The 15,811-nt window shown below is 34.4% G+C and overlaps 2 protein-coding genes and 1 non-coding gene across 3 annotated transcripts; all 3 read right to left on the bottom strand.

Annotated features, from left to right (window-relative positions):
- Positions 1 to 2,693: 2,693 nt before the first annotated feature.
- On the bottom strand, positions 2,694 to 3,071 carry LOC131626712 (uncharacterized). Its single transcript, XM_058897548.1, has one exon. It carries the CDS (start codon positions 3,069 to 3,071, stop codon positions 2,694 to 2,696), a length of 378 nt encoding a protein of 125 aa, XP_058753531.1.
- Positions 3,072 to 3,086: 15 nt separating this feature from the next.
- Positions 3,087 to 3,689, bottom strand: LOC131626711 (uncharacterized). Its single transcript, XM_058897547.1, has one exon. The coding sequence runs from the start codon at positions 3,687 to 3,689 to the stop codon at positions 3,087 to 3,089; it is 603 nt and encodes a 200-aa protein (XP_058753530.1).
- A 4,990-nt stretch (positions 3,690 to 8,679) lies between these two features.
- TRNAV-UAC (transfer RNA valine (anticodon UAC)) lies at positions 8,680 to 8,752 on the bottom strand. Its single transcript has one exon. It is a non-coding gene; the product is annotated as a tRNA-Val (tRNA).
- Positions 8,753 to 15,811: the final 7,059 nt, after the last annotated feature.

The raw sequence follows: 15,811 nt of genomic DNA, 5'->3' as shown, positions 1-15,811 counted from the left end.
GAAAGCAATAAAGTGCGGAAAAATAAAGAACACAGAAGGTTTATACTAGTTCCCCTCATAATCCGAGAGTACGGCTAGTCCTCTTACCACATATAAGAGATTTTACTATATTTAGAACTTTGTACATCCCTGTACACAAGCTTTTAACTAAATCAACAAGGCAAACACCTTGTGATTATACAACACAGAAAAAGAAAACAATTCTTTGTTTTTCTAACTCTCTTGTTTCCAACAATCCTGAACAATAAGATATTTACAAATATCTGATTTTTGATATAAGAAAGTTTGAAGTAGTAGAATATAGAATAAATTCTAACAGATGGATTTTTTCCCTTTCAAGAATTATGGTATATCACAATAATATCTTTAAGTGCTCAAGAACTTTCACGTGATTTGATTTATGAAAATAATGCACAAAGTTCTTGATGGATAAAAATAAAAGATGCAGTAAGATATAGTGAAATACTCAGGAAGAAATTTTTGAAAGAGGTGGATTTGTCACTGAAAAATACTTTATATTTATATGGTCATTCACACCCGTTTGAATCAAATAAACCTATTGAAAATTTATGAGAATGTGTGAAATTGTTTTGAAAAGATATAATGAAGGGGTCATGAAACAAAACATTGAATAGAAGTATTTTTCAAACTTGAAATTTTTTCCAAATGCGTTGAAAATTTTTAAATTTCAAACTTGTGTCAATCGATTGAAGCTTTGAAAATTTCCAAATATAAACTATGACAATCGATTAACACTCCATTGCAATCTATTGTCAAGAGTATGGCTTTGAAAGCTTTGCTACTATAATTGATTGTCTCATGAAATGAAAATATTTGAAAAAATTTCTAAGAAAAATGACATACTCAAGGATCAAATCCAGAACACTTGAGTATTTTGATATGCACACACAACCATTAGGTAATTCTTTGCTTTTGAAAAATATGTGCTTATTTAACATGTAATGCACAAAATTTCTAAGTCTAAATTGCAAAGCCATGATTTATGAGATATGACATGGATCGATTTTAGATAGTTTGAGCACTTAAGGGTATATAATCATGAGATAACATATTTTACCATATTTGTTTGATCATCCATAACTTAATCATTTGAGAAGTTTCTTCATTCTTTATCACTTGTGCTTTTTTTGGTGAAAGCAAAGTCTTTGTGCTTTTTTTACATGTGTGACTGTGTTCTGCAGATAGCATGGAAAGGGTAAACAAGTTGAAGTTGTTCTACAGTCTTGCAAATGCTCAAGGTATTCATATTATGGTGAATATCGGGACTTCTACATCTACCCCCATTCCTCTAGCGATTATTTTTCCTGCTCCAACCCCTTCTCCTACCCCCAATTAACAATTTTATTGAAATTTTATAAGACACTTGTTTTTATGCATCTTGTTAACATATCAAATATTTTTTTATTAATGTTAAATTTTATAGACATGATTTATATGATATAGCTTTCAATCCAATAGTGAAATTTGTTATACGAATTTGCGATAAAGAGTTATCGAAGATGTCATTTTTCTAAGTTTAACACCTTATTATCATTTAATCATGTCCATATATATATATATATATATATAAACTTTTCAGAATTACAGTAACTTAGTCTAATTTTCTTATGCTTTATTATATATTTTTATTGTAATGTTTGTATTTACAACTTTTTCTCCATTCCTTCTTGTTTCTTTTTATGTAAATACAAAAGACAATTTTTCATCCCACCCCATGACTCTCTTATGCACCACTAAATTGATCAAATTGTCCTCGTTCTTCCGTAGATGCATCTCTGGAAACACCCTTTTTTTGTTTAATGTTGCTTTGTTCCGTAGATGCACATATGAAAGACATCCGTAGATGCATCTACGGAACAAACCCAGACTCAGAAAACCAGAACAACAACAGTTGTAACAATAAAAGATCCATTCATTGATTAAAAGATACATCAAAATTCCCAACAAAAAATTAAGAAAACTAAGAGATCTAAGAAATTACAACAGTTAAAACAATGTCATCTGATTCGTGCATCATTAGAACGGTATCAACATTTCCTTTCACTTCGTCCCACCAACGTTCCTTTTCTCTGGTCTCAAATGAGGTCCTTGTTCTAAGCCTCTTGATCCTTCTGATGACTTCGTCGGGTTTGTACTCTCCCTCTAAAAAAGACATCAGATTCCTCTTGAGATGGTTGAAGGAATGAATGTTCCAAAATTTAACCGACATGGGGGTTTGATGGAAGTGAAAATAACATGCCCATCCCTTATGAGATAAACCGGTTTAGGATCGGGACGCTTGAATGATGTTTGCTTTCCTGAACATGGCCTTATGTGAGCCATTTTTGTGTTTGTGTTTGTGTGTAATAATTCAACCCTAGAAATCCCAAATTTATAGAAGCCTTTGGTGATTATGGACCACACAATTTTTGTCACAGAATGTTCCGTAGATATATCCACGGAAGGGTTATAGATTTCTCCGTTCCATAGATGCATCTACGGTAAACACCCATAGTTTTCATATCAGACCCTTCCGTAGATACATCTACGGAAGTTTCCCTATTAGTTTTTTTAACAGAACTCGATGCAGTAGCAGCAGTAGTAGTAGTAGTATAGGGAAAAAGACACAAACACATTAACACAAAAAATAATTATATTGCAATGTTATAGAGTGCATATATTACACTTTAAAACTAGATCAATACATCAAAAGAACTATTGCCGGCTAAATTTATTGGAGGTTCTAATCTTGACTTTTCGGCATTTGATTCCTTTTCGATGTTGTTCAACCTTTCGAAATCATGCATCGTATCCACAAAATGATCCGGCCACGTATCGGAAGCTTCGGTATGATGAAATTCCCATTCCGGTGACGTAGGTGGTATGGGGCATCCCATTTTCAAGTAAACTTTCACAAAATGTTTCGATTTTGCGAGACATCCAACATACATAATACGATCTTTTGGATTTGTAGTAGGTGCAGTGCGGAGTGGAAAAAAGGTTTCTGAAAAACCATAACGCGTCAAGTCAATGCATATCATGTCATATGCGCATGCAATAAGATGTCCCATTTCCGGGAATCTCATTCATTTTGAAGTCGGTGCGTAAACGCCCAACCAATGAATAAGAGCTTCGTGAACCGATTCAAGTATAGCTTCGTCTCCAAATATCTGCGTGTACGAGTCTTTATGGTTCATCAACTCTTCGATAAGTTCATGACGGACAAGCTTATCGTCTTCCTCTCCCTTACCAAGCAAAGCCAATACGGCCCAAAATCCGCAATTACCGTCCCCCAGCACATTGAAGATTCGGTCGATGTATTTGTGCATAAAAACCAGCATCTCTTCGATGAATAGAATTATTGGAGCAATATGCACCTCTTCGATTGATGGAATTTTTGTGGCAATAGGTGTCGGAGTCGAAACTTTCGGAGCAATAGGTGTAGGAGGCAGTTTGCTAATGCGAGCTCTTTTGTTTGAACTTTTTTGAGATTTAGGAGTAGGTGAGTTGGGAAAGAGTTTGTCGACGTGCTCACAATATGAAGGAGACCGTGTAGTCGAGTTGTCATTCGGTGTAGGCTTCACTTTCTTCTGAGCACCCTTTGTCTTAACCGGTTGAGACGGCGGTTTCATGTCGGTTGTTTTTGGAAATCCAATCTTCCGCAATTGTTCTTTGATGTATAGTTTCATGTTGTCATCAACCTTCAAAAACCTCTCTTGTATCGCCTCCAATTTGGAAGTAATAAAGATATTCGATTCTTCTTCGATGCAACCATCATCATAAAAACTAAGTCTCTTCCGATGAGGAGTGACTTAATTCATTCTTATTGGCTCACCTAATCTCACCGTTTTAGCAATAACACAAGCACACGGGAGACCATACGTGCTAGTAATAGTGCAACCACACTTTGCATTATTGCCACCAAAAGTTTCACCGCATTTGGCCTCGTGAAAGATATAATTCAATCCGGCCCGAGACATATTGTCGATCAATTGAGAGTAAAGGATGTTGTCCTTAAATCAATTCTCCAACACCGTAATGCTCCGACCGAATGAGGTTTGTATCTCGTTATGTTGGTTCGAAATCATGAGATTTATGGTGTCCCAACCTCGATAAAAATCACCCTTGCTATTACACAACCAATTTTACAAAGTAGCATGTGTCGACTCAACTCTATTGGTGGTTTTATTCCCAAGGTGTCGGACCTTATCAGTCCACGCACAACCAAACTTCTCCTTCACCTTGTCAAGAATGGTGCTTTCAGCGTATTTCAATAAATCGGAATATTTTTCACATATTTTTCGAAATTGCAATACGACATCGACATACAATTCTTTTGTCGACGAACTGGAAATACGAGCCCATGCATCCATTATTTGGTCAACAACCACTTCGGGCTTCACCGATTTCCCACCTTCGGTATCTACTTGTTTCGTCCCCACAGCGGGTTTAACCTTACTTCTCACATTACATGATATGTGATATCTACAAAGTAATGCATCGGAAAAAGGAAATACCTTTGCAATCGCATTCATCAAAACGGGGTCGTAGTCCATAACAATCACCTTAGGCGTCTCGACTTGTTTCTTCAAAAGTGAGCGACAAACCTCCAATGCCCACCTAAAATTATCTTCTTTTTCACACTCCAGAAAAGAAAAACCAACGGCAAATGTCTTCTTAGTGGATGTAACACCGACCATCTCAAATAATGGGAGTTGATACTTGTTGGTCTTGTAGGTAGAATCGAGGATGAGCACTACTGGGAAAGTGTTGAACAACTTTATCGAATCCGGATGAGTCCAAAAAGTATCTCGGACCATAACCTTGTCATCGCAAGTTCTGTACCGCGACACGTATTTGTTAGCATCCAACATTTTCAACAATTGTTACATCTCACTCCTATCTCCCCTACTCGCCTTATTATTGTGGTACCGTTGATTATACACTTGTCTTATATATTCGATACATTGTCGGGTTCCTTCCTTTTCAATGTGGCAAGTATATTTTTCGGTTGCGCAAGATTCAAGGACATGTCTTTAATAGATGTATTCTCTCCCGGATTGAGCCGACAAACACTATGATGGCCTTGTAATTTTGCGCACAAATCATGGTTATGCAAACCACAACAAAGCATCTCCACTTCTTGCTAGCCAAAATGTAACAACAGATCTTAAATGGACACTCGCATTTTCTAGTACCCGTGTCATCTCTTTTAAAATTCCTTAGAGGAGGATGGTATTTCCCGCTTTTTTCCCACATCATTGTTACAAACGAGTTTCTTCTTGCCGTACCATTATCCGATCTTCCTATTACCACGCCAAAACCAATGTTAGTTGCATTCCTACGAATCCATGTTAGCATATACTTTCACGATCATCAAAGTCTTCCTTGCTACTAAAGTCACCTCCGACGTCTACCATCTTTGCGACTACCCCATTAACACTCGTACAAACATCGACTAAAGGAGTTAATTCTCTTGAAATATTATCGGGGTGCACCATACCCATTTACAAACAATTGCCAAAATAACACAGAATTACATAACTGCTGGAAAAAACAACTCAAGGATTGTTCCGTAGATGCACCTACGGAAGTGTTCTTCCTCAGCACGTTCCGTAGATGCATTTACGGAAGCAACGTAACTTTTTTTCAGAGAAATTAGTTGCATAATGTGAACAATGTAGTGGTTGAAGATGGATATTTACCTGAAATTCAGACTCCTATTGCTCTCTTTGATTTGTTGTACCAAAAAATTTGATTATTGGAGTGAAATAAAGGATTGATGATGTAGGGTTTTTAGGGTGTGGAATATGGAGAGTTTGAAGAAATGAAACAACAGGGGGGTGATCATGCCTGGTTCAAACTATATCAGACACTTTTGTAGATGGTTCTACGGAATAATATGGCGCTAAGTCATTCCGTAGATGAACCTACGGAACTATCCCTGAACTGAATTTATTTGTATTTTTCCGCATATATAGTAGTTTATTATACTTCCGTAGATGTATTTACGGAACCAATCAATTTTTTTGGAATACATGGGATGCTTCCGAAAGTGCATCCACTGAAACTTGGAACAAAAATAAAATTTCGCACGGTGTGTAAGAGACCTATGGGTACATTGAGATATTGTCATACAAAATACTTATTTTACCTAGTCTATGCACTAAAGCTAAGAACTATTTACACTTGAGCAAAACTCCGTTTCAAATCCTATGTTTTGATTGGAGGTTTGTTATATTTACATCAGTTTTTATACACCGTATTCAATAACAAAGAAAAAAAAATCTTGCACAACCAAGGTATAATAAATTATTAAAATATAAAATTAGTATGTTTTATATATACAGTTACGGTCTAAGTGTAGAGAATTAGTGTAGACATATCTTTTTCCTTTTGATTGAGGTGTGTAGTTGAAATATGAGAAATGCCTCATCTACTATATGAAGGTAAACAAACACATTGATGATTCAGGCACAACAATTTAAATTTCGAACTACAAAAAGACCTAATAATGTATAAAAGAAAATAATGCAAGCATTTCTAGATTACCTTATTTGTTGGGGTCTTCATGATTTAAGTACTTTGTATATATAGGAAAGTTAGATTAATTTTTTTTAAGACCTTGCTACTTGAAATTAAATGGTCCCCTCTGACCCACAAGTCCCGTTAGAGTTCAGAAAAAAAATCATCAACTAGTGGGATCCAATGAAAATGTCAGTTAAGATAGGGGAAATAATAAATGTGTTCATGCACAATGGATGCACCCCTCATTTATTCTTCCCTTTCTATCATACTCCAATTGAAAACTAAATATTCAAAATTCACTTACACATTTGTATAATAACTTCAAACCCAACAAATCAAAGTAAATATGCAGGTTCAATTTTAGGTTATATGGCAAAAGTATATTATGGTGGATTGAAACTAAGCTACTCTACCAATATTTGTACTATTTTTTTAATATTCTTTTCTTCTATTTGGTGTTTTATTTGATATGCTATAACGGTTGCATTTATAGTACTATCTAACAAGAATCCAAATAATATACTATTTTTCTATGCACATGTATTTTTTAACAAAGTAGGTGATTCATCATAATAGTAATGAGTGACTCGTAGTAGAGGGTAGTTATTCAAACTAGCTTTACTCTTTTCTTAAGGGAAGGGATTACACAATCTTGAGATATTCGAGTAACATTGTTTCTCTTGGACAGGAAATTAGGTATGTAATCACCAGCCTCAACATTCTCGTTTAATTTAATTTAGGAGTTTTGATTTGATACATAGCATAAGTCCATAATATTTTTGTTGGAATTTGAGGAGGTCTTTACTATTGAGTTTGATCAATACAATGGTCTAATCAAGGTTTTAAAAAACGTTTCGTGAAAATTAATTATAATTTATTCTTTAATATAAAAACAATGATAACAGTATCAATATTAGCATCTGTCAAAACCGTTTTGTCACAGCCGTTTTTTTAAATCCCGAGTCTATTAGCCAATAGATAAGTGAGTTAAACCTACACTCTTTTATATATATATATATATATATATATATATATATATATATATATATATATATATATATATATATATATATATATATATATATATATATATATATATATATATATATATATGAGGAGGGTTATATTGACTCCAAGAGTAAGTGTTCAACACTTACTCCAAATCATAACCTTGATTTTCATTAATCTAATGGTTTTAATTGTTCATTTAATCTAGTTATTTTTGGAAATATTTTTCTATATAAAATTTTAATTATCCTACTTGGCTATTAGACTCAGGGACAAAACGGTTTTGACAAATGCTAATATTGATACCGTTATCATCGTTTTTATATTAAAGAATAAATTATATATATATATATATATATATATATATATATATATATATATATATATATATATATATATATATATATATATATATATATATATATATATATATATATATATATATATATATATATATATATATATATATATATATATATATATATATATATATATATATATATATATAAGAGGCTCAATTTTAAGTTTTTACATCATATCTGAAACTTATAACTCACTTGACACATCACAACTATAGTTGAAAATTTTGTTCTGTCAAACCTTGACACTTTGAATTTTTCACTAAAGTTAATTGTCATCTGATATAATTGTTAGAACATAAACTAATAACAAAAGAGAAAATAGAAACACAAATTACAAACAAGACATGAGGTTTGTTTATGTAGTTTGGCGAGTATGTCTACTCTACAATTATAAGACAATTGTAGTTTCGTCTTATTATTTGAATAAATACGATTTTTGGTGTAACAAGCGATATATAATAGTATGATTCATATTACAAGAATGCATCTGAGTCGACCTAGTGGATGGAACTACGCAGTGTTTCGCTAGCTCGGCCTCATACCCTACCCTTCTTCTATGACTATAAGTCATACTCCATAATCTCCATATGGCAACTATCAAATATTTATGAAGATTTTATGTATGACATCTACATCCTATCAATGGAGAGATACAACACTTACTTAACACTAGTAACTGGCTTGATAAACATATTAGTTGCAATCTCGAGAGAACCTAGTGTGATATTAAATGGTAAACATGACCAATATATGTTGTACCTTTAGTAAAAAAAACTTGAATTGTTGCTGCCCAGGATCGAACTGGAGACCTTTGGCGTGTAAAGCTAACGTGATAACCACTACACCACAGCAACTTTGATGTTTCTTTTGTAACTATGAATCATACTCAATATTAAATTTGAAATTATTTACATTTATATTTAAGGAGCAACTTTGATCCCTCTCTTGTAACTACGAATCATACTCAATATTAAATTCAAAATTATTTGCATTTTATATTTAAGGATCGTACAAAGTGCACGATGTATCAACAATAGAATTCAAACTCATTTCAATCATGAAATTTGGTTGAGTCCATCTTATTAAGGCCCTTAATTTAGGAAAATCTCTCAACTTACATTTTGTCCTTGCACGTTCTTTTAAAACAAATAAATGTCTTGCTTGTTTTAATATAATTTTTATGATTTTCAGATAAATTGTTTGAATTTTCTTACATAATTTTTATTATTCGAGTTTTTTTAAATACAAAGAAGAATTAATTATTCGTAGTGATTTTAAAACCTACCTCTTATGGATAGTCAAGCCAAGAATTAATAACTAGAACAAATTAAAAAGATCAAAATATTCGATATTTACAATTGGATTGATGTGATATGGTGAATAATGGGATTTATGTTTGAGTGCATGTTAGTGTGTGTTTGGTTATGCAGTGAAAAAAATTAATTTTGAAGAAATTTATTTTAGTTAAAATTGGGTTTAATATATAGTGATTTATGTTTGGATATATTCACAACAAAAGTGATTTGTATGAAAAATATTGTTTGGATATTTTTATCAAAATTCCTTTTGGATGTGTAGATGACGAAAAAGGGTAAAAAAAATGATGAGATTTGTTGATGTTGTTCATTTTAAGGGCAAAAAAGAAATATTGATGGAAAGGGAGAATTGATTCCTAGAATTGATTTCAAGAAGCTAGAAATTGTAGCTTCATAAAAAATCAATTTTGAACCAGAAAAAGCACGGTGGCGGCTGACTATTTAAAAGTGGCAAACACTCCAGAATTGATTTTATAGGTTCAAAATTGATTATGATGTTTTCTACCGTGTAACCAAACATAAACTAATTCTTGAGACCTTCAATTTAGGAGAATCTCAAATCACAATTTTTTCCTTGCACCTTCTTTTAAAAAAAATATATATCTTACCTTTTTAATACAATTTTGATGATTTTCATATAAATTGTTTGATAAGAATTCACCTTTATTCTTCCCTTTCTATCATACTCCAATTGAAAACTAAATATTCCAAATTCATTTACACATTTGTTTGTATAATAGTTTTTTTTTTTTGTTAAGAAAGTATTCCCTCAAGCTAAATTGTTTTAGTAAAAAAAAACACCAAACACGTAATTTTGTACTGCAAAAATAAATGCATGACCCATATGTCTCTGTTAGAACAAGATTTGTTCTGATCAATTATCTTAGTTTTGATGATAACAATAATATGAATTTTGCTTAAGATAATATGGTACTCTAATCCAATGCAATTTCCTTTTCAGGGAATATATAAAGAGTACGCATAATTCAGCGCTCAGAAGCTTTGTCTCAAGGGTTCAGCATGCAACATCAGAACATGGTCTGGCAAGACATCAGAAGATGGTCGAAGCAGAATCAGAACATGGGTCTATGGAAGCATCAGAAGAACAAGAGAACAGAAGCACTGAAGTTCTGATGGTATCACGCTCAGAAGCACTTCAAGGTCAGAAGATCAGAAGATGCTATGCACCAAGCTGTTTGACTCTGATGATATTCAAACGTTATATTCACAAACATCAGATCAGAAGAAAGTACAAGTGGCAAGCTACGCTTGTAACACCCTTCTAAACCCCGCGGAAATTAATAAAATAACTCAGAGTAAAACATGAAAACAAGGGTGCCACAATTCAATTTAAGACAAATTTTCATAAATCAATTGTCATGCTTCACTTAGGGAAAATCATCCATTTAACAAATTCATGTTTCTATACAGCGGAACATTAATCAACAGATAAGCATAACATCATCTATGCAATATCTCACAAAATTACTCCAATAACAACAAAATAGAATATCATCATAAACTCTAAACTAACGTTCCCCCAGTGTTACAATATCAGAGCATGACACCGACGCTATACTAAATAAACTGACTCATGAGCTAATCCTCACCGAGCCAAAAGCCGCTACTCGCCAATCTGAAATCATCAAAGTAAGGGTGAGTCTCATCACAGTTAACAAATATTATTGCATCTTAAATAACAACACATCATAGTTATATTATTCACCCAACTCATCATATTCAGATTATCAGGAAACATCTATCGTTTACACAAACATCAACAGAACACATCTTTCAACAGACAATCATACTCAACATTAATCCAACAAAACACACAAACAACACATCATCAATATTTATAACACTGGAATACATCCAATCATGTTATAAAAGTATGCATATGTATGAACTGACACTATGCATGTGGTACCAAAATTCGTGAATCATATTCACAGGACTTCTCTCTTTGATACTGCCCTCTAGTCGCTCACACCCCACATGGGCACACGACTACTGCTTCATCGCTCACACCCCACATGGGCACACGATGACTTCCCGCTAATCTCCGCACAATGGGAATTAGCCTTCCAATGCAAATGATTTATGAATAATGCACACATGACACATACTTACATCTTCATACATCATCATCATTCCGATGCTTAACATCGCTTAACACCTCTTACCAATAAGGTCACAACAAGTATGTACATGTTTAAGCATCATTCAATCATTCACATACATACACCACATCATCACAATAACATACACCTCATAGTAATGTTAATTGCCACCATAACCAACATATTAATATTAACAGCATATTAATATTCACAATCATCAATCATCACCATCATCATACATCGTTACATCTATCATCATTACACACCATGTAATAATTTGATAAATCAACTCAACAACATAATCACAAAACATGTATTCATTTACGACATGTTATAAACCAACATCACCCAATGAATATCATAATCTCATCACCAATACAAACATGTATAAATAATCATATATAAATAAGCACATATTTGCTACAATCATCATCATCATCAAGAATAGCAACATATATTTATCATCATTCTAAACCAATCAAATCATCATCACTTAGATCGTTTAATAAGGTTCTTTTAGCCCAAAACGGCGCATCAAATGAACCAACGGTTAGAAAGTTATGCCTCTTTGAACTTTCCTGAAAATATCACAAAACATCAACAGCACGCGGCGCAACCAAAGTTCGCGGCGCGACCTGAACCACAAAGACACGTTCGCGGCGCCAACCTATGCACGCGGCGCGATACGAGCAAACATGTACGCCTTCGCGGCGCCAACACAGGTACGCGGCGCGACCTGTGCGTATCACCACTTCCTAACATTCTGCCTTCATGTTCGCGGCGCCAACTCTATGTACGCGGCGCGAACCGGCGATTTTCAGAAACCCCAAACTGCAGAAGACAGCATTCTATGCATTCCTAAACACCCCCAAGACATACCAGCGCGAACATAGATACATAGATTGCCCAAAACAACACCAATTACATCTCTCAATGCACCAATTACGCATCAATTAAGATTATAACAACACAGACATCATAGATTTACACATAGAGGTCAAAACATCATACAACTGACACCATCCCTAAACCTATCATATGATCCAATTGACTCAACAACATCCCTAATCAATATTATTATCTAAAAACACGATAATATATGATAACCAGAGAGTCCCCCCTTACCTTAGCCAAGAGTTCTTGATCTTTGGTCCTCTTCCTCTTTGGTTCCTCTTTGCGTTCCTCATCTCTTCTCTTCCACTTCTCATTTTCCCATTTTCCTTATTTTATGAAACATAACATTTTAGTTAGTAAGGTTTTACTAACATAATACCCCCTCTTTACTAACACCACACTTGGCCCAATAGCCTATCTCATATTTCCTTCCAAATAATTCCACAAAATACTGAATAATTCCAAATAATAATTTAATTTCCAATTAAATTAAATTTAGAAAATATGGGGTGTTACAACGCTGACTGACAAAAGGAACGTTAAAAGCTATTCTAGGCTACGTCAGTAGACACAGCGTGAACAAGGCTCGAGGTAGTTGACAAAAGCGTATAACATTAAATGCGATGCTGTACGGAACACGCAAAGCATTAAATGCACTCAACGGTCATCTTCTCCAACGCCTATAAATATGAAGTTCTGATGAGAAGCAAGGTTAACGATTCTGCACCAAAACAATTCAAATTAACTTGCTCAAACGCTGTTCAAATCAAAACTCAGAATCTTCATCTTCATCAAAGCTCACTACATTGCTGTTGTAATATATTAGTGAGATTAAGCTTAAACGATTAAGAGAAATATCACAGTTTGTGATTATCGCTTTTAAGAAGCAATTGTAATACTCTTAGAATTGATTACATTAAGTTGTAAGGAACTAGAGTGATCGTGTGGATCAGAATACTCTAGGAAGTCTTAGGAGTGAACTAAGCAGGTTGTAACTAGAGTGATCGTGTGGATCAGTAGACTCTAGAAAAGTCTTAGAGGGTATCTAAGCAGTTGTTCCTGGAGTGATCAGTGTGTGATCAGTAGACTCTGGAAGACTTAGTTGCTGACTAAGTGGAGAACCATTGTAATCCGTGCGATTAGTGGATTAAATCCTCAGTTGAGGTAAATTACCACTGCGGGGGTGGACTGGAGTAGTTTAGTTAACAACGAACCAGGATAAAAATAACTGTGCATTTATTTTTATCTGTCAAGTTTTTTAAAGCTACACTTATTCAAACCCCCCCCTTTCTAAGTGTTTTTCTATCCTTCAATTGGCATCAGAGCGCCGGTTCTAAGGTGCAAGCACTTAACCGTGTTTAGAAAAGATTCAGGAAGAGAAAAACGCTTCAGTAAAAGATGGTTGATGAAAGTGAAAAGTCTACACCTACACCTGCATCTACATCTGGCTCTACTGAGCAATACAACGGTAACAATGGTTATACTAGACCGCCGGTATTTGATGGTGAAAACTTTGAATACTGGAAAGATAAACTGGAAAGTTACTTTCTTGGTCTAGATGGTGATCTATGGGATCTTCTGATGGATGGTTACAAACATCCAGTAAATGCCAGTGGCGTAAAGCTGACAAGGCAAGAAATGAATGATGATCAGAAAAAGCTTTTCAGGAATCATCATAAATGCAGAACTGTTTTGCTGAATGCTATCTCTCATGCTGAGTATGAGAAGATATCTAACAGGGAAACGGCCTATGACATATATGAGTCCTTGAAAATGACTCATGAAGGAAATGCTCAAGTCAAGGAGACTAAAGCTCTAGCTTTAATCCAGAAGTATGAAGCCTTCAAGATGGAGGATGATGAAGACATTGAAAAGATGTTTTCAAGATTTCAAACTCTTACTGCTGGATTGAGAGTTCTTGACAAGGGATACACCAAGGCTGATCACGTAAAGAAGATCATCAGAAGCTTACCCAGAAGATGGGGTCCTATGGTGACTGCATTCAAGATTGCAAAGAATCTGAATGAAGTTTCTCTGGAAGAGCTTATCAGTGCCTTGAGAAGTCACGAAATAGAGCTGGATGCAAATGAGCCTCAAAAGAAAGGTAAGTCTATTGCATTAAAATCCAATATCAAGAAATGCACTAACGCTTTTCAGGCTAGAGAAGAAGATCCTGAAGAATCAGAATCTGAAGAAGAAGATGAACTGTCTTTGATCTCCAGAAGGCTAAATCAACTCTGGAAGACCAAGCAAAGGAAGTTCAGAGGCTTCAGAAGTTCAAAGAAATTTGAACGTGGAGAATCTTCTGATGACAGAAGATTTGACAAGAAGAAGGTCATGTGCTATGAATGCAATGAGCCTGGACACTTCAAGAATGAATGTCCAAATCTTCAGAAGGAAAATCCCAAGAAGAAGTTTCATAAGAAGAAAGGTCTTATGGCAACCTGGGATGAGTCAGAAGATGATTCAGACTCTGAAGATGAGCAGGCCAACTGTGCGCTGATGGCGACAGAAGATGACGGATCAGAATCTACATCAGAATCAGATTCTGAAGAGGTATTTTCTGAACTTACTAGAGATGAGTTAGTTTCCGGTCTAACTGAACTTCTGGAACTCAAGTCTCAGATTAGTCTCAAATACAAAAAGCTGAAAAAGCTATTTGAATTTGAAACAAAGAAGCTTGAGTTGGAGAATTCTGAATTAAAAGAAAAACTTTTAAAATTATCCAATAATGTTGGATCTCCTTCTGATTCAGAACAATCCACTCCTAGTCTAAACCATATTCTGAAAGAATATGATTTAAGTTTCAGGAAGTTCTTATCTAGAAGTATTGGCAGAAGTCAGCTAGCTTCTATGATATATGCTGTGTCTGGAAACAAAAGAGTTGGCATTGGTTTTGAGGGTGAAACCCCATACAAGCTTGAACCTGTTGATGAAATGAAATTTACATACAAGCCATTGTATGATCAGTTCAAGTATGGCCACTCCCATGATATTAGGCACACTTCACATGCTCAAAGTTTTCACATAACACACACCAAAAAGCATGTGACACAACCTAGGAAATATCATGAAATTCACATTAAAAATTATCATGCTGTTCCTCCTATTGTTTACAATGTTAAACCCAAGTTCAATCAGAACCTGAGGAGAACTAACAAGAAAGGACCCAAGAAAATGTGGGTGCCAAAGAAAAAGACTATTTCTTTTGCAGATTCTCTTGATGACAAAGAAGATAAAAGTCAACATGACATGTCTCCTGGACTAAAGTTGATCTCAACACTTGAAGGGAAGAAAGACTGTCTTCCAAGTTCTGGTACTTAAATCTGTTGAAGAAACTTTGTCTGAAGGAGATCAGAAAAGATAGTTTATCAGTCTTGAAATCATTTGTCTTGTCTGTTTCTCAAGCAATGGTGTTTCGTTCTTGAGTATTCTAAATGCTCTAAATGCTACAGAATATACAAAATTGAAACATTGATTGTGGACGAATCAATAAACATCTGGTTTGATGATAAACTTGTTTCTGTTAAAACAAAGAGCTTAAGAACTTCTGCAGATACAGTTTTGTCTTATCAGAAGC

The sequence above is a fragment of the Vicia villosa genome, unplaced genomic scaffold (assembly GCF_029867415.1).
Source record: "Vicia villosa cultivar HV-30 ecotype Madison, WI unplaced genomic scaffold, Vvil1.0 ctg.000320F_1_1, whole genome shotgun sequence".
Classification (NCBI taxonomy): Eukaryota; Viridiplantae; Streptophyta; class Magnoliopsida; order Fabales; family Fabaceae; genus Vicia; species Vicia villosa.
This window is presented reverse-complemented; position numbering and strand designations above follow the sequence as displayed.

Excerpts from the sequence above, each read along its gene's own strand:
- LOC131626712 (XM_058897548.1), bottom strand. The coding sequence starts at position 3,071 with ATGGGACATCTTATTGCATGCGCATATGACATGATATGCATTGACTTG.
- LOC131626711 (XM_058897547.1), bottom strand. The coding sequence starts at position 3,689 with ATGAAACTATACATCAAAGAACAATTGCGGAAGATTGGATTTCCAAAA.